Source organism: Amphiura filiformis, chromosome 4 (assembly GCF_039555335.1).
Source record: "Amphiura filiformis chromosome 4, Afil_fr2py, whole genome shotgun sequence".
Classification (NCBI taxonomy): Eukaryota; Metazoa; Echinodermata; class Ophiuroidea; order Amphilepidida; family Amphiuridae; genus Amphiura; species Amphiura filiformis.
The window spans coordinates 62253380-62280464 of NC_092631.1; the positions used below are offsets into that span (position 1 = coordinate 62253380).

The 27085-nt window shown below is 35.8% G+C and overlaps 1 protein-coding gene across 8 annotated transcripts in view; it reads right to left on the minus strand.

Moving 5' to 3' along the window:
* The window catches only part of LOC140151174 (uncharacterized), a 124189-nt gene that overhangs the window by 50547 nt on the left and 46557 nt on the right, over positions 1-27085 (minus strand). For 6 of the 8 annotated variants that reach the window (XM_072173429.1, XM_072173425.1, XM_072173427.1 and 3 more), the window contains exons 17-36: positions 26874-27004; positions 24718-24845; positions 21141-21193; positions 19780-20023; positions 19345-19394; positions 16892-16957; positions 15769-16011; positions 13841-14166; positions 13275-13434; positions 12427-12612; positions 11106-11800; positions 10136-10256; positions 9231-9499; positions 8968-9094; positions 7154-7186; positions 5257-6056; positions 4925-5048; positions 3232-3500; positions 2963-3089; positions 1971-2003 (exon numbers count right to left, since the gene is read on the minus strand). In XM_072173429.1, coding sequence (XP_072029530.1) covers positions 1971-2003; positions 2963-3089; positions 3232-3500; positions 4925-5048; positions 5257-6056; positions 7154-7186; positions 8968-9094; positions 9231-9499; positions 10136-10256; positions 11106-11800; positions 12427-12612; positions 13275-13434; positions 13841-14166; positions 15769-16011; positions 16892-16957; positions 19345-19394; positions 19780-20023; positions 21141-21193; positions 24718-24845; positions 26874-27004 — 4185 coding nt within the window. The remainder of the gene's footprint in view (positions 1-1970; positions 2004-2962; positions 3090-3231; positions 3501-4924; positions 5049-5256; positions 6057-7153; positions 7187-8967; positions 9095-9230; positions 9500-10135; positions 10257-11105; positions 11801-12426; positions 12613-13274; positions 13435-13840; positions 14167-15768; positions 16012-16891; positions 16958-19344; positions 19395-19779; positions 20024-21140; positions 21194-24717; positions 24846-26873; positions 27005-27085) is intronic. The other 2 variants (XM_072173423.1, XM_072173428.1) reach the window with 2 other exon arrangements.

The window sequence follows — 27085 nt, forward strand, 5'->3', positions numbered from 1 at the left end:
CTATATTTCTCCAAGTATGTTCTTGAAGTTGCATGGCTGGCTGTTATGATGTATGAGCCCGAGGTATTGGTCATCTGCAAACAATTCTTTAAGCACTACCTCTTGGCTGGGTTTTAATCATATTTTCTAACCCCTATCAATATCAAAACGGCTAATTTCTATCTCTACAAAAAAGCATGCAACCACACTATGGTTTTGTAATGATAAAACGGTTTCTGAGCTGCAGTATTAATACAATTTATTGTTTCTAGATTTTTTTCTCATTTCTTTGAAAATTAATTGTATACCATAACAAATCGTTTATTTTGTTATTATTAAAAAGGATTGTATTATATTTACAAGCTATATCAAGACTGCTAATATCTCAACTTCCCCAAAATGTGACTTCTGCAGCTCAGCTCTTCGTTTCATGATCACACCGCATCACGTACTAGTTACTACTAGTAATGGCTGGGGGAACTCCTTGAAAATATGGGGTAATAGACTGAAAGTTTATCAAGATCTGAATACAGATTTGAACATCTAGATTCCTACATTGAAAGATAGCTAAGAGAAACGGTGACTAATATCTGAAATCGGTCAATTCTAAGGTACTCAAACCACCTACGGAAGTGCAATTTTCCGAATATGCTGACTATATTAGCTAGCTACTGTTGCGATCAAAACTTACCAACTGGTGTAGTTGAAAATATGGGAGGTGTCGTTATTACAGTCGTCTTTGTATTATCTAATATAGCTATGGATTTTGACATGAAAATTAAAATACGCCTCAAAGTTAGGACAAAATTGAAGTGTATAGGTTGTTTGCATTTCAGGGAGTTTGGTGACGTGAATAATGTTTTTCTTGATCATGTTGATATTCTATCTGTAAAATTAAATGCCTTGATTTCAAAAATATTGGATCCGGTCAACAAAAGACCAACCCATTAATAGATAATACATGTAAATTCGTCGGCTGTATTCCATAGTGGCGTATAGTGATTTTTGGTCATTTTTTTGAAAATTGGCACATATATTTTTAATGATGTTCTCTTTCATTTTTTCTAAGTCTCATCAGTCATAATTAGCTAATTAATTAGCAATTAATTAATTAAATGTGGCGTATAGTTACAAAGTGACATTTTTTGTATTCCATAGTGGCGTATCGACCATACGCCACTTTTTATACACATTTCATAATTATGAAATATCGGCAAAAATGAAAAACATCGTATGTCATAGTGGCGTACGCGTATCGGACCTATACGCCACTATGGAATACGAACGACGAAAAGTAACGCCATAGGGATTACACGGCGACCGAGGTGGCGTACGGTTAACGTAAGGTTAGGGTATTGCGTTTTGTTCGTTTTCCATAGTGACGTATATATTTTTATTGTCAGTTTGCCAGCAATAGTATGTATTTATTTCTTTTGAAAAATATATAACAATAAAATCTATTTAGTTTACTACAGAAATTTCACATCATTTACAAAATATAATGAATGTCTGATTTACACAACTCGATTTTAAATTGGCATTTCTTCAAACCCGATTTTCTCGAAAAGTTGTTTATTCGCGGCGCCCCACTATACGCCACTATGGAATACGGACGACGAATTACCCTAATTTGCGCTATGAGGACGCAATGGGAACAAGTGCTTCCACTATTGCTGCGAATGAATTAATTGAAACAGACTACTTTGTGTCAATTGTGAGAGAAATTTCAATTTAACTGAATGTAAACATTTCAGAATGTGGGCATGGACGTAGCTGGGCATTGTATAGAAAAATACTTTAGGAAATGGGTCCAACTTTAATAAGCTGTTAAACCCGAGTATTTGCTTTTCGGGTATTGTGCGCCGGATGTGGGGCGATAAATCGACAAAGTGGCTGGTTTTTAATTGTTATTAATCATTATTATCATCGCTCATACTGTTTAAGGTACCCAGAATATAAGAAACATTAAAAGAGCTTCAAAAATTACTTACATGTTGTTGTAGGTTGCTCTGTCGTAGATGGGACTGTAAAAAATTATGCACAAAAAGATCATTATTATTATGTATTTTTCCCTTTATTGAATGGCATACCTGGTTTAAAAATAAACGCACGATTAAAAAAGGTTAAGGGTAACAACAATAATTTCAACTTCTGCATTTAAAAACACTAAATGTCATGGGTTTATCACACTATAAATTTATCACATTTATATTTCCGAATTAAAAAGACTAGTTTGCGTATGACGTCCTGTCAACCAGACCGAAAATGACGTACTGCGCACGGAAATATATCGCAACTCCCCGGTTGATAAGGCCTACGTGATAGTATACATACAAACACAAATAATAATTATTGGTATTAAGCGAAAAAATATTTGGATAAAGCCAATGTATTATCTTAATATGTGCTAAACAACAGAACTTAAAGAGGAAAGTAGGCATACAATATCGATTTTGTTCAAAATTCTCACAATCTAGCTCTGCAGGGCTTCAACTTATCACCTTTATGCAGGTTTTTTGGCAACTTATTTTTGTCTCAAAAAAGCCACAAATGCATGACTTCGAAATGTGTTATATACACCAAAATATTGCATTTTCCTATGTGGAAATACACCAAAAATATTGCATTTGCCATGCGGAGATACACCAAAAATATTGCATTTTCTCATGCGTAAAGCACCAAAAAGATTGTGTTTCTCTTTATGGATATATACGGTACTGCACATATAACAGTAGGTTGTAATAATTGGCAATCCCGCAAGAAGGTTTGACCTTCTTAACTGCCGTTAATTCAATAACCTGACAGACAAAAGTCGCCGTAAATTATTAACTGAAGACTGCCCCATGACAACAAAGAAGTTTCTCTGTTGACAAGAGGCGGTCTTCAGTGAACGGTTTATTTTAGAAAATGCTATCAGCATCATGCGCATGATAGAACAAAAGTCTCTCTCAGTTTTTTTTTTTTTTAATATATATACGCTTACCTTCAGTACATCCATAAATTTTGACAGTAAATGGACCAGATACAGCCAGGCTATAGCTAGTAAAACATATGTTGATGCCAATTACTGATTGAAGGCTTGGATCAAACTTATGAATCAGTTGACCGTCCTGAAAAAACAAAAACAATATAATTATTATGTAATAGATGATAGAAGGTATCCAAGCTTGGAAAATTATTTTTCTCAATGTTTATGAAACATAACTTCAAAAACATGAAAATAAATAAAATACTTAATAAAATTACACTTACTTCTATCTTTCCAGTGATTTGATCCCTTTGATCCAGTATATCGGAACCGCTGAATTGCAGAACAATGTAATATGATATGTCAATCGCATCAGCACTATAAATGATAAAGTGCTCAATCGTTACAGGTATCGACAGCACTGATTGTAAACATATCTCATCCGAGCCTTCTGGTATTTCTATATCCAATACCTCGCCATTTTCGACCAATTCTCCTGCAGTTGTGGTTTGACTCTGGATATAAGTACTTAGATCATCTTTGCATAGATGGGCTGTAAAGAGATTTACCGTATAGTATTCATTATAATTAGGTTATTGGTGGTATTTTCAATACCCAGAGGTAGGTTTGAATAATTAATTATGTGACGTCATCGCGAGCTTTTACAGATTATAGAGGCTTGTACGAATTCAATGAACCAATTAATCAATAATCATTCATTCTATTCATTCATTCATTCATTCATTCAATTATTCATTCATTCATTCATTTAAGAAATAAAGGGTGCATTATCCTTTACACCCAAATAATGTGTCCGAGGCACTAAAAACAGTAAATAATGGTTGAGGCGCAGCCGAACCCATTATTTAAATGTTTTTACTGCCGAGGACACATTATTTGCGTGTAAAGGATAATGCTGCACCCTTTATTTCTATTCTATTACCAGAAAATAGTGCGATTTAAAGAGAAAATATCATATTTTTGGCACAAATATTTTAAGTTGTTTACTTCAAGGTGGAGCGCGTAAGCGTAAGTGACAGCGAGTATCGCGGAAATATTGCACGCGTAACCAAGCGTAATGCTGTGCGTAGAATGTGTTACGGCGCTTGACCCATTATTGCAGACTAATGGGCTCTCATATTACGTGTTTTAACAAATCACAGTGCGTGATTTTGAATAATGGGTCGTAAGAGTAATAGAATTATTCATTCATTCATTTATTTGTATTCGTCACGCGTACGTATAGTGCTTGACAAGCCCAGAGACAAGTCACTACAATCTTCGAAAACTCGTGATAACGTCAAATAATTAAGTTTTGTTACCTCTCCCCGGTATTGGAAATCAGCGATTACCTTCTAATTAACTACATTCACCAAAATAACCAAAACCTATTATCACTTTACGTTTGATAATTTAACAACATTGATTTAAATGTCTGTCACAAATCATAAAACAAACAAAAACAGTGCTGTTTTGGAAATAGTTCATACCCACCCCTACCCCAAATTTGCAAAAGTATACAAAAAATCCCAAAATTTAAGAATTTTCGGGTTTTTTTACATCTTTTTTGGTCATAAAAGTCCAAATTTGGGGAAAGAAAGACCACTTTTCACAAAAAAGTCCACTTTATCAAAATCAGCACCCCCTCCTTCCCCCCAAACAATTCCTGGCTATGGGGCTGTTCATATCTCATGTCTCACATAGACAATGTACAAGAACTGGATTAAAGCATGTTATAGCATCAAGGCACATTTTTACAGACGTGCCATATTTAAAACATGTATGTGTTTGACCGTTTGTTGATTTTAATAGTATTGCTACATGACCATGCATATTTGTATTGTCAGGCTTATTTTTCAAATCAGATTGTGTTCAGTATTTGCTCAAGATAAGTTACGGTATAATTTATATATAAATCGCACATATCCACATAAAATGCGCTGAAAAAAGATACAAATCCATTCAAAAATAACTCACCACATCCATGGTAGGATACATAAATGATTAGATTCTCTTCCAGATTTGGGTTGTCGATAACAAAACAGGCTTCCACTACACTAGCAATATCATCACTAAAAATAACGCTAAGATCTGTCGACGACTGTAAATAAAAAGTAGCATTTCATAATCATGTAATCAAGAAACATGGTGTCGACAAAGCACCAACGAATATAACGGAATTAGTAAACACATACAGAGGGATGAAATATCTAATTACAAACAGGGGGAAACGTATCATTGCAAAAATAAACAAATAATGAGATGGAGAAAGAGAAACATGTATTAAAAAAATGAATGTCACTTTTTACCTCGGTGACTGGGATGGTTTCCATTTTACCCGTGACACGGCTTATCCATGTTACTTCAAGTGTCCACCCAATGACTACATCGGGCTCCTCATACGAATCCACGTAACTTAGACTTATATCCAATCCCGTCAAATCCACTGGCTCCATAAAAACGCTACAAAGCTTTATTGTAGTTCCGTAGGTGACATCATTTTCAAAATTTAAGTTGAAACCTGAACCAACAACGTTATCTTCGTCATTCAAGCGCTCCGATACTATCATGTTTGGTATGTCTTTCAACTTCTCATCACAAGGCTTAGCCGTGGTGGTTGACGGTGGTATGGATGTAGTTGAAATAGTAGATGTCACGAATGTCGTTGTGGGGGTTGTAACTGTAGTAGAAGTGGTTGTTGTTGGAGGCGTAGATGGAGTTGTAGTTTCTGTAGTAGATGCAGTTGTAGTCGTCGAAGATGGTGTTGTAGTTTCGATAGTCGATGTAGTTGTAGTAGAAGTAGGCGATGTTGTAGTCGATGGAGGCGAGGTTGTAGTCGTCGAAGATGGAGTTGTAGTTTCGATAGTCGATGTAGTTGTAGTTTCAGTAGTAGAAGTAGGCGATGTTGTAGTCGATGGAGGCGAGGTTGTAGTCGTCGAAGATGGAGTTGTAGTTTCGATAGTCGATGTAGTTGTAGTTTCAGTAGTAGAAGTGGGCGATGTTGTAGTCGATGGAGGTGAGGTTGTAGTCGTCGAAGATGGAGTTGTAGTTTCGGTAGTCGATGTAGTAGTAATTTCAGTAGTTGACGGAGAAGTGGTTGTTGTTGGTACTGTATGTTAATTTATAAAACGTATTATTAATCGTTGATATTATTAAAATACACGCATACATTAAATTCTACTGATTTGCAGAATGTCAATAAGCACAATCGCCTTTGTAACATTCGGTTTTTGAGAGCAGTTTTGGGACACTTTGTCCTCTGACATATCGGGGAAATTGCTGTAATTATTTGAGCTGCAGTATTAATAAAATTGATTGTATCTAGATTTTTTTCGAAGATTATTTCTCTTTTTTTTTGAAAAGTAATTGTATACCATAACAAACCGCTTATTTTGTTATTATTAAAACGGATTGTATTATATTTTCTGGCCCTAGCCATATCAAGACTGCTAATATCTCAACTTCCCCAAAATGTGACTTCTGCACCTCAGGTCTTCGTTTCATGATCACACCGTATCACGTACTAGTTACTACTAGTAATGGCTGGGGGAACTCCTTCGAAAATATGAGGTAATAAATAGACTGAAAGTTTATCAAGATCTGAATAAAGATTTGAACATCTAGATTTCTACATTGAAAGATAGCTAAGAGAAACGGTGACTAATATCTGAAATTGGTCAATTCCAAGGTACTCAAACCACTCACGGAAGTGCAATTTTCCGAATATGCTGACTATATATAGCTAGCTACTGTTGCGATCAAAACTTACCAACTGGTGTAGTTGAAAATATGGGAGGTGTCGTTATTACAGTCGTCTTTGTATTATCTAATATAGCTACGGATTTTGATTAACCTAATTTGCGCTATGAAGACGCAAGGGGAACAAGTGCTTCCACTATTGCTGCGAATGAATTAACAGAAACTACTTTGACTACTTTGTGTCAATTGTGAGAGAAATTTAAATTTAACTGAATGTAAACATTTGAGAATGTGGGCATGGACGTAGCTGGGCATTGTGTAGAAAAATACTTTAGGAAATGGGTCCTGCTTTAATAAGCTGTTAAACCAGCGGATTTGCTTTTCGAGTATTGTGCGCCGGATGTGGGGCGATAAATCGACAAAGTGGCTGGTTTTTAATTGTTATTAATTATTGTTTAAGGTACCCAGAATATAGGAAACATTAAAAGAGCTTCAAAAATTACTTACATGTTGTTGTAGGTTGCTCTGTCGTAGATGGGACTGCAATAAATTATGCACAAAAAGATCATTATTATTATGTATTTTTCCCTTTATTGAATGGCATACCTGGTTTAAAAATAAACGCATGATTAAAAAAGGTTAAGGGTTAGAACAATAATTTCAACTTCTGCATTTAAAAACACTAAATGTCATTGGTTTATCACACTATAAATTTACCACATTTATATTTCCGAATTAAAAAGACTAGTCTGCGTATGACGTTCTGTCAACCAGACCGAAAATGCCGTACTGCGCAACTCCCCGATTGATAAGGCCTACGTGATAGTATACATACACACACAAATAGTAATTATGCGTATTAAGCGAAAAAATATTTGGATAAAGCCAATGTATTATCTTAATATGTGCTAAACAACAGAACTTAAAGAGGAAAGTAGGCATACAATATCGATTTTGTTCAAAATTCTCCCAATCTAGCTCTGAAGGGCTTCAACTTATCACCTTTATGCAGGTTTTTTGGCAACTTATTTTTGTCTCAAAAAAGCCACAAATGGATGACTTCGAAATGTGTTATATACACCAAAATATTACATTTTCCTATGTGGAAATACACCAAAAATATTGCATTATTTCATGCGGAAAAACACCAAAAAGATTGTGTTTCTCTTTACGGATATATACGGTACGGTATACGGTACTGCACATATCAGTGGCGTAGCCAGTGGAAGGGGGGGGGGCAGGGGAGCCGGTGCCCCCTGCTCGTCATGGCCGTCGGTTCATGTAAGGCCGTCGGTAGACGGAAGGTGTTGGTGAAAACAATTGGGTTAACAATAGGCTATTATTCACCAATGGTGTCAGAAAAAAGGGGAGAATTATCAAAAACATTGTGAAAAATTGTGAATGAAATTGAAATTTACATAAAAATTGTGTGTTTTTATGTTGGTATCGCCTATTATCCTTTCTTTTTTTTTTTGCTCTTCAGTGTTTCAAACCAAGCAAAAAATATTTGGGTCAACAAATCACAACTTCCGTCAGCAAAAAATATTTCCGTCGGTACATTTACAAGTTGTGCCCCCTCAGTTCAAAAATCCTGGCTACGCCACTGGCACATATACCAGTCAGTTGTAATAACTGGCAATCCCACAAGAAGGTATTACCTTCTTAACTGCCGTTAATTAAATAACCTGACATACAAAGGTCGCCGTAAATTATTAAAGCCATATTATAACATTTGCGGAGGAGAACGCCCTCAAAAAAATTTTAATTCAGGTTTTTGCACGATTGTAATGTACTTTAGTAAACAAAGATTCTCTGCAAAATCAAGACTTCAGGTGCTATAGTTTTGTCAAAATCCGAGATTTTGAATAAACCGCCTGAATCAGCGTTTTATTATTACGATGGAAATATTAGTCGAACGCGTATTCGATGTCAACACACCCCTACGTACACGGCGTGCGTGACACACACACACATGCCAGAGGATCGTACCATATTACAACCGCCGGAGTAACATGCATTGGCGCTAGTAGTAAATTCCAATTTTCTTTGCTTTACCTCGCTTGTTCGGCTCAAAATTAAAAGAGAACATATCTGACAGTAAAAGCTACCATTTTAGGGAAAATAAATACTAATCTATTTTTAAAGAAATGTTATAATATGGCTTTAACTGAAGACTGCCCCATGACAACAAAGAAGATTCTCTGTTAACAAGAGGCGGTCTTCAGTGAACGGCTCATTTTAGAAAATGCTATCAGCATCATGCGCATGCTAGAACAAAAGTCTCTCTCAGTTTTTTTTTAAATATATATATATACGCTTACCTTCAGTACAACCATAAAATTTGACAGTAAATGGACCAGATACAGCCAGGCTATAGCTAGTAAAACATATGTTGATGCCAATTACTGATTGAAGGCTTGGATCAAACTTATGAATCAGTTGGCCGTCCTGAAAAAACAATAAAATTATTATGTAATAGATGATAGAAGGTATCCCAGCTTGGAAAATTATTTTTCTCAATGTTTATGAAACATAACTTCAAAAACATGAAAATAAATAAAATACTTAATAAAATTACACTTACTTCTATCTTTCCAGTGATTTGATCCCTTTGATCCAGTATATCGGAACCGCTGAATTGCAGAACAATGTAATATGATATGTCAATCGCATCAGCACTATAAATGATAAAGTGATCAATCGTTACAGGGAGCAACAGCACTGATTGTAAACATATCTCATCCGAGCCTTCTGGTATTTCTATATCCGATACCTCGCCATTTTCGACCAATTCTCCTGCAGTTGTGGTTTGACTGACAATAAATGTACTTAGATCATCTTCGCATAGATGGGCTGTAAAGAGATTTAACGAAATACCGTATAGTCTTCATTATAATTAGGTTATTATTCATTCATTCATTCATTCATTCATTCATTCATTCATTCATTCATTTTCATTCATTCGTTCATTCATTCGTTCGTTCATTCGTCACGCGTACGAGTTGACAAGCCCAGGGACAAGTCTCTATAATCTTCGAAAACTCATGATGACGTCAAATAATTAATTATTGTTACCGCCCTCCGGGTATTGGAAATCAGCGATTACCCTCTAATTAACTAGATTCACCAAAAATAACCAAAACCTATTACCACCGCATTGATTTCAAAGTCTGTCACAAATTATAAACAAACCAAAACTGTTGTTTTGAAAGTATTTTATATCTTATGTATCTCACGAAGACCATGTACAAGAACTGGATTCAAGGATGTTATAGCATCAAGTCACATCCTAACAGGCGTAGGATATGTTCAAAAGGTTTACGCATTTTACGTTTTGTTGGTTTTAATTTGAATAATACATGCAGTATTACTAACCAGGCATTTCTATTTCCAGGCTTCTTTTTCAAATCAGATCATGTTCAGTAAGTGCGCAAATTAATTTATCTATAAATCGACGTATCCACCTAAAATATGCTGAAAATAACTCACCACACCCACGGTAGGAGACTATAATGATTAGATTCTCGTCCAGGTTTGGGTTGTCGATAACAAGACACGCCTGCACTACACTAACAATATCATTACTAAAAATAACGCCGAGATCTGACGACTGTAAATAAGAAGTAGCATTTCATAATCATGTTAACGTAATCAAGAAACACGGTGTTGACAAAGCACCAACCAACAAATATGACGGAATTAGTTAACACATACAGAGGGATGAAATATATAAAATATCATTATCAGTTTGTAAACGCTCTTTAGCAAATTCATAGTTCATTGAATTTACAACCGTATGACAAAACAGGCGAAAATAGTAACTTTTTGCACAAGATTTGCAATTTAAAGAGAATTGGCCGTTGCTCATTCTAATGACGCTAGTATATGGACAATATAAGTGTGCTCTTTCACTTAATGACATCAAATTTGAAAAATATTATGAGGAACACTTGAGGTTTTGACTTTTAAAACGATGTTGGTCAAACATCGTGTTTGGAAAGGTCGTTTTCAAGGGATTTACCACATTCGCCTTGCTATAAACATTGAATTGCGTTATCTGTTGACCTAGTGAAAAAAGTGTTTTTAGGGGGAAGTGATAGCTTTCGTTAGATATAAAAGAACAATCCTGATTGGATGAAGGGAACACTTGAGGTTTTGAGAAAAAACAATCACAGAGGCCTATTTTCCAGCTAGAATATCACACAGCTCTATGATGCTATGCACTCAACCGTGTACTGTAATGAAAGACTGTGTTGAGACAATTCACTGCTAGCTTGGATGAAATTGCGTGCCCGTGTGTATTGAGGTGGAAACTGTGCATAGATGGTTTAAAGAGAATCGTTTTTGTAGCTAAACCTTTCCATATGTTACAAACGAAGGGGAAACTATCATTGCAAAAATAAAATGATGAGATGGAGAAAGAGAAAACATGTATTAATAATTGAATGTCACTTTTTACCTCAGTGACTGGGATGGTTTCCTTATCACCCGTGGAACGGCTTATCCATGTTACTTCAAGTGTCCACCCAATGACTACATCAGGCTCCTCATACGAATCCACGTAACTTAGCTTTATATCCAATCCCGTCAAATCCACTGGCTCCATAAAAACGCTACAAAGCTTTATAGTAGTTCCGTAGGTGACATCATTTTCAAAATCCAAGTTGAAACCTGAACCAACAACGTTATCTTCGTCATTCAAGCGCTCAGATACTATCATGTTTGGTATGTCTTTCAACTTCTCATAACAAGCCTTAGCCGTGGTGGTTGACGGTGGTATGGATGTAGTTGAAATAGTAGATGTCACGAATGTCGTTGTTGGGGTTGTAACTGTAGTAGAAGTGGTTGTTGTTGAAGCCGTAGATGGAGTTGCAGTTTCTGTAGTAGATGCAGTTGTAGTCGTCGAAGATGGAGTTGTAGTTTCGATAGTCGATGTAGTTGTAGTAGAAGTAGGCGATGTTGTAGTCGATGGAGGCGAGGTTGTAGTCGTCGAAGATGGAGTTGTAGTTTCGATAGTCGATGTAGTTGTAGTAGAAGTAGGTGATGTTGTAGTTGAAGGAGGCGAGGTTGTAGTCGTCGAAGATGGAGTTGTTGTTGCGGTAGTCGATGCAGTAGTAATTTCAGTAGTTGACGAAGAAGTGGTTGTTGTTGGTGCTGTAGATTAATTTATAAAACGTTGTATTATTAATTGTTGATACTATAAAAATACACACATAGATTAATAGATTAATTTTACTGATAGGCAGAATGCCAATTTCAGCAAAACTTTAAATAAAATTAAAGCATCTGATGGGAAGATATAATACACAACAGTGTCACCAAATGGGTAATTCTTTATTTTCTTTCTTTCTTTCTTTCTTTCTTTTTATGATACGCCATGCACATTCATTGACGATCATGATAAGGATGCTAATAAGATTTAAGCATAGTGGGCAAAAGAAAAACGAAAACAAAAGTAATACATTATAAAATGTTTTATAGCTCATCTGTTAACGTATTTCACTTACCATTAGGTATGCGTTGTATGAATGTCAAATTTACAAGAAAGACAGGAAAACAATAACATTACAATTAGAGAACAGAATGACAATATTATACATTTATGCAAGTTTGGCAGAGAAACATTGACTATTAATATTCAAATAAGGTACTTTGAATTGCGCCACGCAATGATCAGATGTAACACCCCGGGGATGCACAGGGATCATGATTAATGGATTATGATTGTGTTACCCATTGAGTGAGGGGAATCTTGAGTGCTGTTACTGCTGCATGCTTACCAGTTGTAATAACTGTAGATGGTGTTGGGCACTCCTGGACACAGTCTCCTTGGTAGAGTTTCATTCCCAATGGACAATAACATCCTTCTGATACGATTGGGCATTCAATTGGTGGTTCATTACACACTTCTTGAGCCTTTACACCGCATGGGTAATATTCTCTTCCTTCAGGGCAGTCCATGCAAGCTGAAATTCATCAATATTGATGTACGAGTTTTGTTAATTTTCGAAAGCAAGTTTTGATAAAATGTTACATTAACCTAGGTTAGACTCCATGGTAATTGTTTCTTTTGAAAATCATATTAAAGGTACATATTGCTTTTTTAGTTTTGGCTGTAATTCATAACCAAATATAGGCGGTAATAATCGAATGTGATTTAGAATTAAATAGGACTATGCGTGAAGCTCAAATTGGAGAAAAATACTATATATTAAAATATTTTATTAATGTCCATTGTACACGCTGTCAAAATATGTTTGTTTGAATATGATATAAATGGCGTCCATATTAATAGGAGCAATGTAGCAGTACAGGGAGCTCAAGTCAAAGCTATTGTAATAATTTTAATGTCATACGGTACGTCAAATACAGCAGTAGAGGATACTCACACATGAAATCTCAATTGTAGTCGGATGTTTTCTCTGCATGAAATTATACTGTTATTGTCAAAATGAATAATTATAGACCCAGCATCCACTTCGAAATCATCTCAGAGGGAAACATGATGAGAGAACTTCAAAGAAATTACAATAATTACCGGAACATTCTTTCTAAGGCCAATAAAATGGTAAGATGTTGGTTTTCCTTGAAATTATTGTTTCTCGTTGTGTACAAATTTAGTACTTACGGCATTTAGCTGCAGCTCTCCAACCTTCTATACATTTATCTTGTTCTACGCATCTCTGGGCGTAAGCTGCGATAGCATCACATAAACATTTGCAATCACCACCTCGGTCACAACGTGAGGCATCATATACACAATCTTCATAGTATGTAGTTGGCGGTAGCTGTAAAAGACAGAAAACAGAAATAACAGAAATGACAGAAAAGACAGAAAAGTTTGGAGTTATGAATTAGAGAGTTGTCAAGAAGCTGTGGGAGTTAAAATGTTGGGAGTTAATGTATAAAGGTGCATGTTCCCATTAATTGATAGTTTGCTGGATTGCCTTCAAACTTGGTGGATGCGACCACCATCGGGTGCCAATAATGGTCAAAGTCATACGAGTATAGATTGTTGGATTGCTATCAAATTTGGTGAATGTGACAAATGCTGTTGAAATGCCTCCATAGCCCATAATGATCAGCGCTATACGGAGCCTATTACATCCCTATCACATGCAGCAAATTTAACATTATGTGCACGGTTGTATAAGCTATACATGTAGGTGTGTATATTTTCAAATCTTTGCATACCTGGTTATGACAATCTTTGAACAAATCTGACTTGATAATAGCGCATTCTTTCTCCGCCCACTTCAACCGTTTATCTATTCCCGCTTCTTCGCATTGGTCTGTTTCTGTAGGATTAGTACAGCCTTCATCCACCCAGCTTTCAGCAAATATTTGTGGAGAGTCAGTACTTGATCCATCCCTCAATTTATATTCATCTTCGTCCACATTCTTGCCGTTGAAATTACTACAAAGTCCACATAGGTTACCAGCGTATGAAGCATCAACACGGATAATCACTGTATTTGATTGGTCCCAAAATACTTGAATACCTTCCGAAATTGATGAAGCTGGAAATGAGAAAAGACATCGTTTTAAAACTGTCTTAAAAACTAAATTACCATAGTTGAGCAACAAAGAAGAACCTTGCTATTTCCATTTGCAAAGTGCTTTTCACTTTGGAGTCACACTCTGTGGTTTGGAATGTCAGTTCAGCGGGGAAACTTCTTAAACTATGTTTGTAGGCTTAAAATATTGAAATCTAGTATCTCGTAAGTATCTCAATCAACTTCATATAATAATAATTATGTGTACGTCGAGCATTATACGTAGAACATTAAAACTCGAGTATGTTTTTAAAAATCTCAAATAATGCCTTATGCGGCCCATATATGTGACCGTACAGCTCGAACGAGCCGTAAATTCCCTTAATTGTATTTTGAGTTACAGTGTAAATGTGTACGAAGGTCGTATGCATTGGTAACTTAAGCTGGCGCGACATCTGTCTCATTTTGATAGACACAACACCAATCAATAATCCTATTATTGAAAAGGATAATAAGCTTCTACCTTAGATGGCAATAGAATTTTTAATAGCTCTGGTCTTTGTTTGCTTTGGATAAATCCTGTTAAAGTGGTGGGTTACCAGGCATTGTATTTTGAATAGGTATGTATATTACACAGACAGTGCCAAAACACCCACTAAAAGATACGCTCAAAGTGCAATTCCTTTTATGATTAAAATGTGGAACGAAAAATGTCATGTGTGATAAGCGTCTCAAGAGTCACATTGTCATGAATTGCCAGTATTATACTCCAAGCCAAAAAGAGAAACTTTTTTCACAATGTCATATCTTAAAATCCTGTCCATCAAAATTAACCAAATTGCACACAGGATTGCCTTAATACTCTACTCTAAACACATGTCAGTAACCAAGCATGTCCAACTGACACAATAGCAAAATGCACTGATATGGAACAGCTTCCTGACCATATTCACACCCCAATAATTAGCACCAAACACAAGAAATCTGTGAGAATCGTTGAACAGATGATAATTTCCAAAACGGTTCTGCTGTTCAAGCACTTTCTTTACGAAACAGGTCTTCTTGTTTCACACTAATCCACTTAGTCTTCGGGAATTATCATCTGTGCAAAGACCTCGTTCAAAATCTCATGCAACTTGTTTCATAACAATAATAATTATTGAAATCTGTCTCGAAACCCCCTGTTTCTCTCTATTATACCAAACTTGTAAAACTGAAAAGCCCCAGGTGTTAATAACTCATTGTGTCACATTTACTTAATCATAGCCACGTGGATTCTCCATTTTCTGACGCAATACAATAATATAAACATTAAGTCATATGGAAATTCCATAATTATTATTATTGCATAATTACTTGAAAATGGGATTCCTTTCTCTCATGAAATACCTTTAAATTGTAAACAAAGTTAAATAATCATATTAAATTTCTCAAGGCACATCACAGTAGCGAAATTATTGCAAGATGTCGTTATATTGTATTTTAGTTATTCACGTGTTTCATTATAAGAACCATTCAAAAAATGTTCTTATTGATATTATTGTTGTTGCTGCTGTTGTTGTTTTTTAATAATCTCCCGGCAGTAATGATTCATAAATGAATATGCATGCAATTAAATATCCTTACCAAACGCTCCAAATTTTAGAAACATGCCACACCTTTCCTGAGTCACCGTAACTTCTTCTTCACCATTTAGAATTATAGGATAAGTTCCCGTCATAAGGATAATTTCTGTATCAAGGAACTCAATCTTAACACCTTTGGCGCATGTATATCCTTCTGCACCACAGAAGACGTTTTCGATGCGAATTCTGAAAGTCCCTTCTGTGTTTCCGCAATGATCAGTTGACATATCATACCAACAGTTTCCTAGGGAAAAAACATAATTGGATATTGAAATAAATTTTACGATCACAAATGTAAATATTCAACTTTGCGAAACTGGAACACAAATATTGAGCTTTTCTGTATACGGTGACATTTTCCCCTTGACGTGACTTTCAACATATTTGTTATGATCCCAATATGGCACATTTTACCCCAGTCAGCCAGCGAGACTTTTCCTAAGGATCAATTCTGGTCGTTAACCTTTTGACTAACATACATAATATTCCCATCTCACCCACATATGGAAAGGTTTCTATACAAGAAACCGATTCTCTTATAAACGATCATGCGCACAGTTTCCACCTCGATACACCTGAGCGCACATTTTCGTCCAAGAGCTTCCAAGCAGAGAACAGCAAGCAGAAAATGTCTCCACCACAGTCTTTGATTACACTTCACATTTGAGTGCAAAGCAATGTAAGAGCTGTGGAGCTTCTAGCTGAAAAATGGGCCTCTTTGATTGGTTTTTGTCGAAACCTCAAGTGTTTCCTTCATCCAATCTGAATTTATTTATATCAAATGAAACGAAAGCTAACACTTCCCCCTAAAAACACTTTTCATCACTAGGTCTACAGATAACGCAATTTAATGTTATAGCAAGGAGAATGTGAAAACTACCTATCCAAGCCAAAATGTAGGTTTTAAAAGTCAAAACCTCAAGTGTTCCTTACAATATTTTTCAAATTTTATGTCATTAAATGAACAAGCACACTTATATTGTCCATATACTAGCGTCACTAGAATGAACAATGGTCAATTCTCTTTAAATTGCAAATCTATTTTCGCCTGTTTTGTCATACGGTTGTAAATTTAATGAACTATGACTTTTAAAAAAGAGCGCTTACACATTGATCTGCCTTACCTGTCATGTGAAACCTCTTTGAGTCATACGTCAGGTAGTGTGACCCACCATGCGTTCTGCATACACCTAGAATGAAGAAACAATTCGCAAATATGGGTAGCATTTTCAGCCTTTTGGTATATCAATGACCCTATAATGATCAATGAAGCCTATTTTGGTATATGAATGGGTCCTTTTTTCAAAACTTTCTCAATTTTTTCGGAAAATAGCCCAATTTGTCCTTAATCTTGCCAAAATTGTCAACATTTTCCCAAAATTTTGGGTAAAAACTAAGACAATTTGGGTTAAATTCGGCCGAAAATTTTGACTTTTGGTATATTAATGGGTCCAAATTTCATGAAATTTTTTTATATATGGGTCCACTTTCAAATTCTCAGCGGCACGTCCATACCAAAACTAAACTTGAGTACCCCCTCAAAGTTGCAGAGTATGAGTTTTTGTACCCAAAGTTTCAAAGTCATTCAATGAATGTACAAATGTATTGGGGTTAAAGCGATGGCCTTTGTTTGTTAATTACCATAAAATCCATATAGTGGTTATTCTCAAACTACAGTTGCCAAACTTACAATATGGTGACCCAATAATATGATTTTTATTTGTGGATGAATTTTGCTGTAATCAACGGAATCTGGCAAATGATTCAATTCCAGTCCAGATTGATACCAAACACATTAAAAGTTGGTACATCTTTGATGAAAATTTTGATGAAAATGTTATATTTTCTTTTGAAATAATGCTGGGCTTCTTACCAAGAAGAAATCGTCACCGCTGCCTATCACTAGGATCCACAACATGCTCATCTATCAGGACACATTGCTTTAACCCCAATACAGTTGCACATTCATTGAATGACCTTTGGAAATTTGAGTACACAAACTCATACCCCGCAACTTGAGGTCAAATTTTGCTCTGATTGTTTAATTGAGGTTATTGAACTATGGCATTGGGTCTTGGGATGAGGCCATTGTGTCCATAGTGTATGCATTATTTTAGTGATGACCTTCAAGATATGATGGCTATCAGAAACAGAGATAAGGTTGTTTATTCTACCAGAAGAATTTAGGCAGATATGAAATATGCTGTATATGTTTTTATTTGTGGATGCAATGTACAGTAATCAAAAAAAAAATTGGCGAATGATTCAATTTTAGTCCAGATTGATACCAAACACATTAAAGTTTGGTACATTTTGATGCAAATATGATATTTTCTTTTGAATTAATGCTGGGCCAAATTGTCTACTTACCAACAACAAGACGGCAATGAAATCATCACCCCCATGCACCACTGTTCGAAGTTTTATAATATTAATAGTCAATAGTCGTTATCAGGTGTTAATTCCATTAAAAAGATATACATTTGCAGACATGCTGGATCAGGGAATAGATCCATTGTCCATAGGGGAAGTCCTATAGATAATATTATATCCTGAATTTAAATGCTATGAATGATATAATTAAGATCTTAAACATCAATATTGTCTTTTCAACAGAAACAAGAACTACCTTTAAACAGGAATTTGTCTTTAAAAAAGACAAGTTCACGGATCAGGTGTATAGTACATGTGCTTTGAGCTACTTTGGTCTAATATTTAATATTCATATCTAACCTACTCTGCACTTATTCGACAATAAATAAGTGATATGAGGCTTAATAATGATACCTGCGTCTTGACTTTGGAAAACAATATTTTTTTAAAACCTCATTTTGCATTTAGTTTTTTAAGACCCCTCGGGAGCCACCTACAGGATCTCATTTTGCATTTAAGATTTCACTGTGTTGCAAAGTAGCAAAACTTTCTTTATATATGGCGCAATTTGTGCCTGGAAAAGGCTATCCAGCCTTACAACCTATTAACAGGTATGATTTCTATAATGAGGTGTCACCGGGTTTGCAAGAGATAATAATACCAAAGCTAAACACCATGAAATTCACCACATCACGACCAAGCTCACATTGGGCGCCCCATTCCTTTTTTAAAGGAATTTTTATTTGATAATCCTTGTGTATAGACCGACCGAAAACCCTATTTCATGGGCAAAATCTCTGAAACACTTGTAAATAATGTATGGCATGTATAGGTCTTGCATAGGCATACACATAAGAACTAGTTCGGAAAACTAGATCACTCGGAGCACAGAATAGTATCATATTAGCTTTCTTGGATTCTCAAAATGAATATATCTATATCAAGAAAACAATGTGGTGTGATCAAGCAAAATCAGACATATTCAATTTTCAGTTCCTTAAAGGATTGTAAACAGCTACATTTTGCAGAAAACCCCATTGAATTTAGACAACCAGTTCAAAAGAGTAGTTTTAACTCTTTAAAAAGAGTTTCAAAAACAATGGGGAATACTTCCTTTATTTGGCTATATCAAAATCGATATTTCCGACTTCCGACTGATTTTGCTTGATCACATCACATAATGTTTATTTATATTAGCATATACCTGGACAACTGATTTCCGGACAAATCCATTCTTGGTTTGCTCCACAAATGCTGTAAATAAAGGTGGGAAGAAAATTGCTTTTAAATAAGGCCATTTAAGACAAACACCTATTAACAACTGGTAACAAAACAATAATTTATTAACAAGAATTGAATGATAGATATATCATATACTCATTTTAACATCTGTATTAATTGGCTTAGGAAGATTTTCATCATGTGGGGGTGGGGCTGAAAACCTTTGGAGGCACACCCTGGGAGTGCCCGAGGGGTGTATCCCCCCTGGGAGTCTGAAAATTGTGAAAAAATATAGGTCACAAACACAAAAACATTTTTTCACAATGTTTTAACTAATTGAGGCCCTCCCCCAGCCCCCGGTTCCCAAGCCTATGGTATTTTAATAAGCATAGGCGGGGTTTTTCGTTCAACAACATACCATTCTTTGCAGCCTTGCATCACCGTTTGACCTCCTCGATAAACATCTCCTAAATACATACAAGGACACAAATGCGATTCTATACATTCCCCATTGAACTCTACCAGATCTCCTTCACATTGGCATCCTGGTTCACAATCGACATCATCGCAATCCATCATATCATAGTTGGCGCACGTTTTACGACAGGCGCAGTCGGTTTCCACTCTTCCATTTGTACATTCCCTTTTAGTGGTAGTATCAACTATGAGGAAATTTGAACATATATATATAATAACATATTATCGTTTGCCATTACACAACATCGAATCAGCAAGAAGTATCTATACTGCGCCAAAAAGTATCCGAACACTTAAATTAAAAGCTTTTTCTTAAGGGATCTGGAATGAGCGTTTTGAGCGTTTCGACAGTATTTTTTATGGGACATGAGAGCACCTCAGACGTATCGAATTGCATTCTGAATACGAAGCATGTCTTTCTGATATCAAATAATTTTTAATTTTTGAAAATCACGATATAATACGTAAATTTTATGACAAATTATAAAAATTTGATATTTTTCAAATTTTTGATATATAACAGTCCTCGAAGTAAATTTTATAAATCTAATGATATATTCTTAAAGTGTATGTAGCTGGGAGGAAAAGCCGACGATCAATTGAAAATTTTGACCTTTAATATTGAAGATATGGATTTTTTTCCCAAAAAGACATAATTTTTGTTGGTGTTTTGGGAAAAAAAATCCATATCTTCAATAAGAAAGGTCAAAATTTTCAATTGATCGTCGGCTTTTCATCCCACCTACATACACTTTAAGTATAAATCATCAGATTTATAAATTTTACTTCGAGTACTGTTAAATATCAAAAATATAAATTTTTAATGATTTGCCATGTGTGTTACATTGCGAATTTCAAAAAATCAAAATTATTTGATATCAGCAGGACATTCTTCGATATTCAGAATGCGATTCGTTTTGTTCGTTTTCCATAGTCTGATTTTCAGTTTGATCAATGTCTGAAACAATAAATACTGTCCAAACACATCATACAAAATATAATGAATGTCTGATTTCCCGATTTTAAAGACACTAAAACTCGAAAAATAACCTAAATACCAAAGCAGATCAAAAATCAAAATTATGATTCTGTGTCTATTCAAATACGTCATTACAATAAATCGGTCCAAACGATATGAACTTATTATCCTCGTAGCAATTTGAATTAAAAAGAGATATTTTTAAATGTGACAAAAATTTACATTGCCTTTTCCATCGAGGAACGCAGATATTGATCATAGCGCAGTGAGCATTCATCGATCGGCATCTTGATCGAAACAGAGGGTTGCTTGTTGATACTTACCGCACGACGGTATCTTTTCACAAACCCAGTCCAAGGCCGCATTTGTACAGTAACTGTATTAAATAGAAACGTTTAATAAAAAATGTGTATATGCATGTAACATGTCGGAAAAGTGAGTGATCACAGTGCCTTACAGCGCTAGCAACCGCTTCACGTGTAGCCATTTTGGAATTTAAATCTATATAATTATAAACAACTCCTACCAGATATAGAACATGTAGAATTGAACAATATGATGATAATCAAAGGCTAGTCTCGGTTCCAGCTGATTTGTGCTCCTTCGTCACCACACAAACCGTCTGGCGACAAGCTCATAGTACGTGTTTGATGATTGGCTGAAATTAACTCACTAAAAAATTGAGTTAAATGTTGGCTGTCACTCAGCGCTTGGCTTCAGCGCATGCAGCGTTTGATGGACAATTATGCGGTTACTAAATCCACACAGGTTAAATACCACTAATAAGACTGGGCAATACATTGAAATACGACGAGTAACTATTTGTTTTCATGGCATTCGAAAAGACTGCATTAAAATCGCTGAAATTGATCAAGTTATATTGCCAAAAAAGTACTTTTTAGAGTTTGATGCCTCAAAATGAAACATTTTCTCTCATTATATGACATTTTTGTTGTAATAGTACCAAAATTCATACGCACGGCTTCGGTTTTTAGTAAATATTCGCCCTATCATATTGTAACTTTCAGCTTCGAGGGCGCACTGTCATTTTAAGGTGTTTACGGTTCAGTGCGTTAAAACAAGAAAAGTCTCAGGTCAACCTATGTTGAATTGTTGATCATTTGTCAGCTAAATCATATAGTTTCACCGGATATTAGTGGCATTGAACTGTGAGAGTTCTGAATATGAGAAAATTCCACCCGAAATTAGGCATTTTCCCATTGAAACCCGTGTAATACATAATTAGTGGTATTTAACCCACAATGTACGTGAGTACGCGCTGAGAGTCGATGACAAGATTGGCGCCTCAGTGGCTGCTATTAAAGCTGACGTACATTTTGCGTTTGCGGTATCTACAAATAGTGGGGGGGGGGCCTGTGATGTTTAGTGTCACTTAACACCTTTATTGTGACACCTTTATTGTTTTGTAGGCAAGAAACTCCACCACACACGCGACATGAAAGCTCTATTGGACGACATTCCTCCGACGCTGATGCAGGATCCCGCTTAGTTGGAGTAACGAACCAGAACCAGACATCAGTTCCCGGTTTCATCTCCATAAAGAATCTTTTTGGCAACCTGGTTTAGTTTATTTCGATGCTATATTAATATTTACGTGTAACGATTTTTAACTCCCGTCTAGGCGGGAGTACGTGCAAGTCAAATAAAGCCGTGCAACTTTGTGCTAATTTAAGAATGTAAAATAAGACACTACTACTTTCGTCTAGATGCCGGGTTTAGATAAGCACTAATACTCTCACGTCCTGTTTCCATGCCAGAAATGTACCTAAGGGGGTACTACACCCCTGTGGTACATTCGTGACTATTTTTGCATTTTTCTCAAACAATAATAATACACTGGTAACAAAAGTTATGTATATTATTGGGGCAAGGAATCCAATTACTACACTGACATTTCAGTGACTCAAGACAAGCGGTTTAAGTATATGATAGGAAATGAGGTACATTCTAGCGGTACCTCTTTTCTTATCATAAATAACGAACCGCATGTCTTGGGTCACGGAAATTCCAGTGTAGTAATTGGATTCCGTACCCCTATAATATACGTAACTTTTGTTACCACTGTGTTATTAGTTTTGAGAAAAATGAAAAAATTGACACAAATTTATCGAGGGATGTAGAACCCCCTTAACTCACGAAATCGGAAAAGAAAATACACTTCATTTAACTTTGCAATGAGCCCAAAACGACCGTATAAAAGTTTTAGTACTGTTAAGAGATGTATAAAGGGCGGAAACCTAGTTTGGATTCCTTGAAATGCGCAAACAATAAATATATGTGCCCAAAAGCTAAAAAAAGTACACTTAGAGCTTCATGATGCGCCTTTGATCATTATAAAATCCATATTGCAAGTTTTATTTAGCGTTATCCGCTATGACAATATGAATGGAATTTGAAGAAGAAAAAAAAAAGATCCTCGGAAAACATAAATGTTCATTTAAAAAAATAAGAAAACGTTTTATAACATTTCCTAGCGTCTAGAGTAGACATTTGTAGACATTTTAACATTATTTGGTAACCTTTGGGTCCTTTGAAATGTTATGAAGAAAAGCAAGAAGGATTTCTGTGTTTGCTGGGATTAACTGTAATGTTGCTACTTTTTGAATGACGTACGTATATGATTATTTGGGCACATGCAACGGAGCTATATAACCTAGGATTCTGGAGATTGATAGAGTTTGTGGATGAATTTATACGATATTTTGAACAATTAATAACTGGGCCTAATTATAAATATTGAGTAGGTCTAGCCTTGAGTAAGAATAAGAATGTTATTTGGAGATTTAGTTAATCTTTAATGATTCAATTTATGAAAACTGTTCATGCTGTTTGAGCAGAATTAAGGGCTTACAAATGACCAGAGTGGTGCTATTTTACTGGTCTCGAAGCCGGTCTCGGACCGAGACCTCGAGACCAGGAAGGCCGAGACCGAGACCAAGACCGAGACCAGCAGGTCCGAGACCGAGAACAAGACCAGGCTTAGCTGGTCTCGAGACAAGTCATACCACACTGTCAACAATAAATAATAAACGGATTAATAATGGAATAAGCCTATTGCTATTTAATTTACTCTCTAATCTACCAACTAATAATAAGTCAATCAATAAACAAAATAATTAATAGGCATGAATAAATAAATACATAATGCACAATGCAGTTATTATTTTAGTTACAAAATTGCAAAATTATTCTATTATAAACTGGCCTCAAAAAGAAACTTATAATTTTTCACAAGGTTCTATCTTAAAATCCTCTCCATAAAAATGAACAAAAATTGCACACAGGATTACTTCAATACTCTACTCTAAACACATGTCAGTAACCAAGCAGTTGTCCAACTGATACAACAGCAAAATGCACTGACATGGAACACCTTCCTGGACCAAAATTCACATCCCAACAGATTTCTTTTGTTGGGTTCCAATTATTCACCTGTTCATGAACAAAAATTACACACAGGATAACTTCAATACTCTACTCTAAACACATGTCAGTAACCAAGCAGTTGTCCAACTGACACAACAGTAAAATGCACTGACACGGAACAGCTTCCAAGACAACATTCACAGGCGAATAATTGGAACCCAACAAAAGAAATCTGTTGGGATGTGAATTTTGGTCCAGAAAGGTGTTCCTTTGAATTGCGCGATATTGGTTGTGCGACTTCCTATCGGCACCCGTGTCTTTCCGCGATTGCGACAGACTCGGTCAAAAGGTTAATTTGGTCATCACTGTACAGTCTCGGACCCAACTATACAGTCTTAGACCTCCAGATTATGGTTGTAACTTATATACAATGTAAAGTTACAACCATAAGTTCAACAATTTTAAATACATTTCTCAGTCGACGAATAATGGAGCCAGTCTAGGCCTACTTACCACATTTCGCATGGTGGTTTTTCTATCATAGATCCTACGGCATAGGCTTGTTTAGCCTGGCCAGGCAGACCATGGTAGCACGGACATTCGTTAGGGTTAACGCACTCTTTTTTTTCTTCATCCCAAATCTAGAGAACAATCATTGACAAAAAATGTTGACAAAAATACAGCATTTATTAATCTTTAAGGAGAGTTGAGGCGATCGTTTGATCGGATATATTTAAATCAAGAAGGACAAACGGGTTTAAAATCTCTGGATTTTTATATGTGATAAGAGGCTTGTGAATTTATACCCCTATCGAAGATCTTAAAAATTCCCGTGTAAAATGCATATTAAAGGCCATATCAAAATATTCATATGGATATAAGCCTACGGAATCCACGGTATATGTACTGTTAGAAAAACAATCGTAACTAGACTTAGCTGTGGTCTAAGACCATGAACACAGCCGTGTTGTGACCCCTTAATGACCTTTGACCCCAAAATATATGAAAATCCGGGGCGCGCCTACTGTAAAGCGGGACTTAAAGACTATTACTACTTCTTTTGCCCTGTGGGGCCATTCTATATTGGAACTTCATTGGTTGCAAGTCCTCTGGCCTCATCCCTGCCAGTTCTGCAGCCTTGTGCTTTTTCTTGATACCGGTCCCCAGCCCACCAGAGCTTAACAAACATCAAGGCCACAACAATGACTTGGCTGAGGCCGTAGACTAACATAATGAGGACTTGCAACTTATGTAGTTCCAATATATAATAGTCCTTCGGGACTAGAAAGCAAAAGTAACCTTAATATAACGTTGTTGACCAACAGAGGGTGTCAATTATAGTCATCCTAAACTCCTATATATAGTCAGTTTAGAGCCATATGTAAACAGACTATATACGGCAGTTTAGTTAGGAGACCAAGTTGGATCTATGAAGCTATGTGGCTCCATCTCGACACACATGCTGATTTCCAACCGGTAATTTGAATTTAGGTCAGGACATAAAGAGATAACGAGAAGCGGTGATCTAAACATTGATCTACAGGAAATATAGTACTGGGCCACATCTTGAAATGTATGTTTTATTGCTACCACAATTTCAAACAAGAGGGATGCTGCAACTTGCCAACCTAGTTTCCACCTATTTGGAACAACACTAAGAAGATGCAGATAGTGTTCTTGGCATCTCTATCAGCATGGACTAGTCGAGGCCATCTGTTTTCACTAGAAATTTAAATACTGCTAGCCCTGCGCCATAACTGCTCTCGCGGGCTGCCCCCTACTTCGAGCCAATCCAAAGTGCTGTAATTTACACCCCATGGTTCGATCGAACATGAAAGATTCAACCTTTGCATGAATTGTAGTAACCCCCACGTCACTATCGTAACTCAATGTAACACATGTTTTATGGGAAAGCCTGAATTTTTGACTTGTGACAGCTTCACCCGGAGCTTCTTGCAGTTGACCCTCGCCTAATGCACTCTATCAGATGAACTTTGCCGGCCGTGAAAATTCTCAAGATCCAACTTGGTGTCCCACAGAAGATTATTTTTCCCAAACTCTGCAGGCATGTTGAATGCCCTGCCAGCATATGTAGCTTCTAATAACGATTTGCAGAACTCTAAGCGGAAGGTAAACATGGTTAATATACAAACCATCATCGTTACATAATAATTAATAACTGCTGTTTATGCCTTTTAGCCTTGACATAAATAATAATAATAATGATTGTGCTCAAAGATATGACCCCTCAAAGTTGGGAATTTTTTTAGTATAGAAATTGAAAACGTAATATGTTATTATATCCCAGCAAACACATAACGTTTTCGACATTCGCAAAAGGTTATAGAAGGTTATCAGAAAACGTTTAAATGTCGGGTTATATAAAGGGCATATTAAGGGTATAAAACGTTTTCATAACATTAAACATCATTTTTTGATAATCTTATAGTCGGGTTATATAAAGGGTATAAAAACGTTTTAATAACATTCCAAAAACATTTTTGAAAACTTGATACAAAACATTCTAAACAGAATGTTATTTTGGGGTTGAAAAAATATCTTGCGAAAAATGTTTGCCCAAAATATTTGCAATAACGTTTTAATAACTTATTAAAAACGTTTTTAAAACGTTTTTGTGTTTGCTGGGATATAACATATCACGCATTTACCGTTTCATTTGTACAAAAGCAGCCCTCAGTACAACCGCTGTTTTCATTGGCGAATGATATCTCCTTACAAGTGGAAACACTATCGGCTTTATGGCAAAAACGATATTTTTTATTTGCGTCGCAAAGAAACTCTGTAATGAAACAATGGATAAAAATACCGTGATAAAACACTTTTTGACCTTTTTTAATACAGGGTCACAAGATGTACCCCC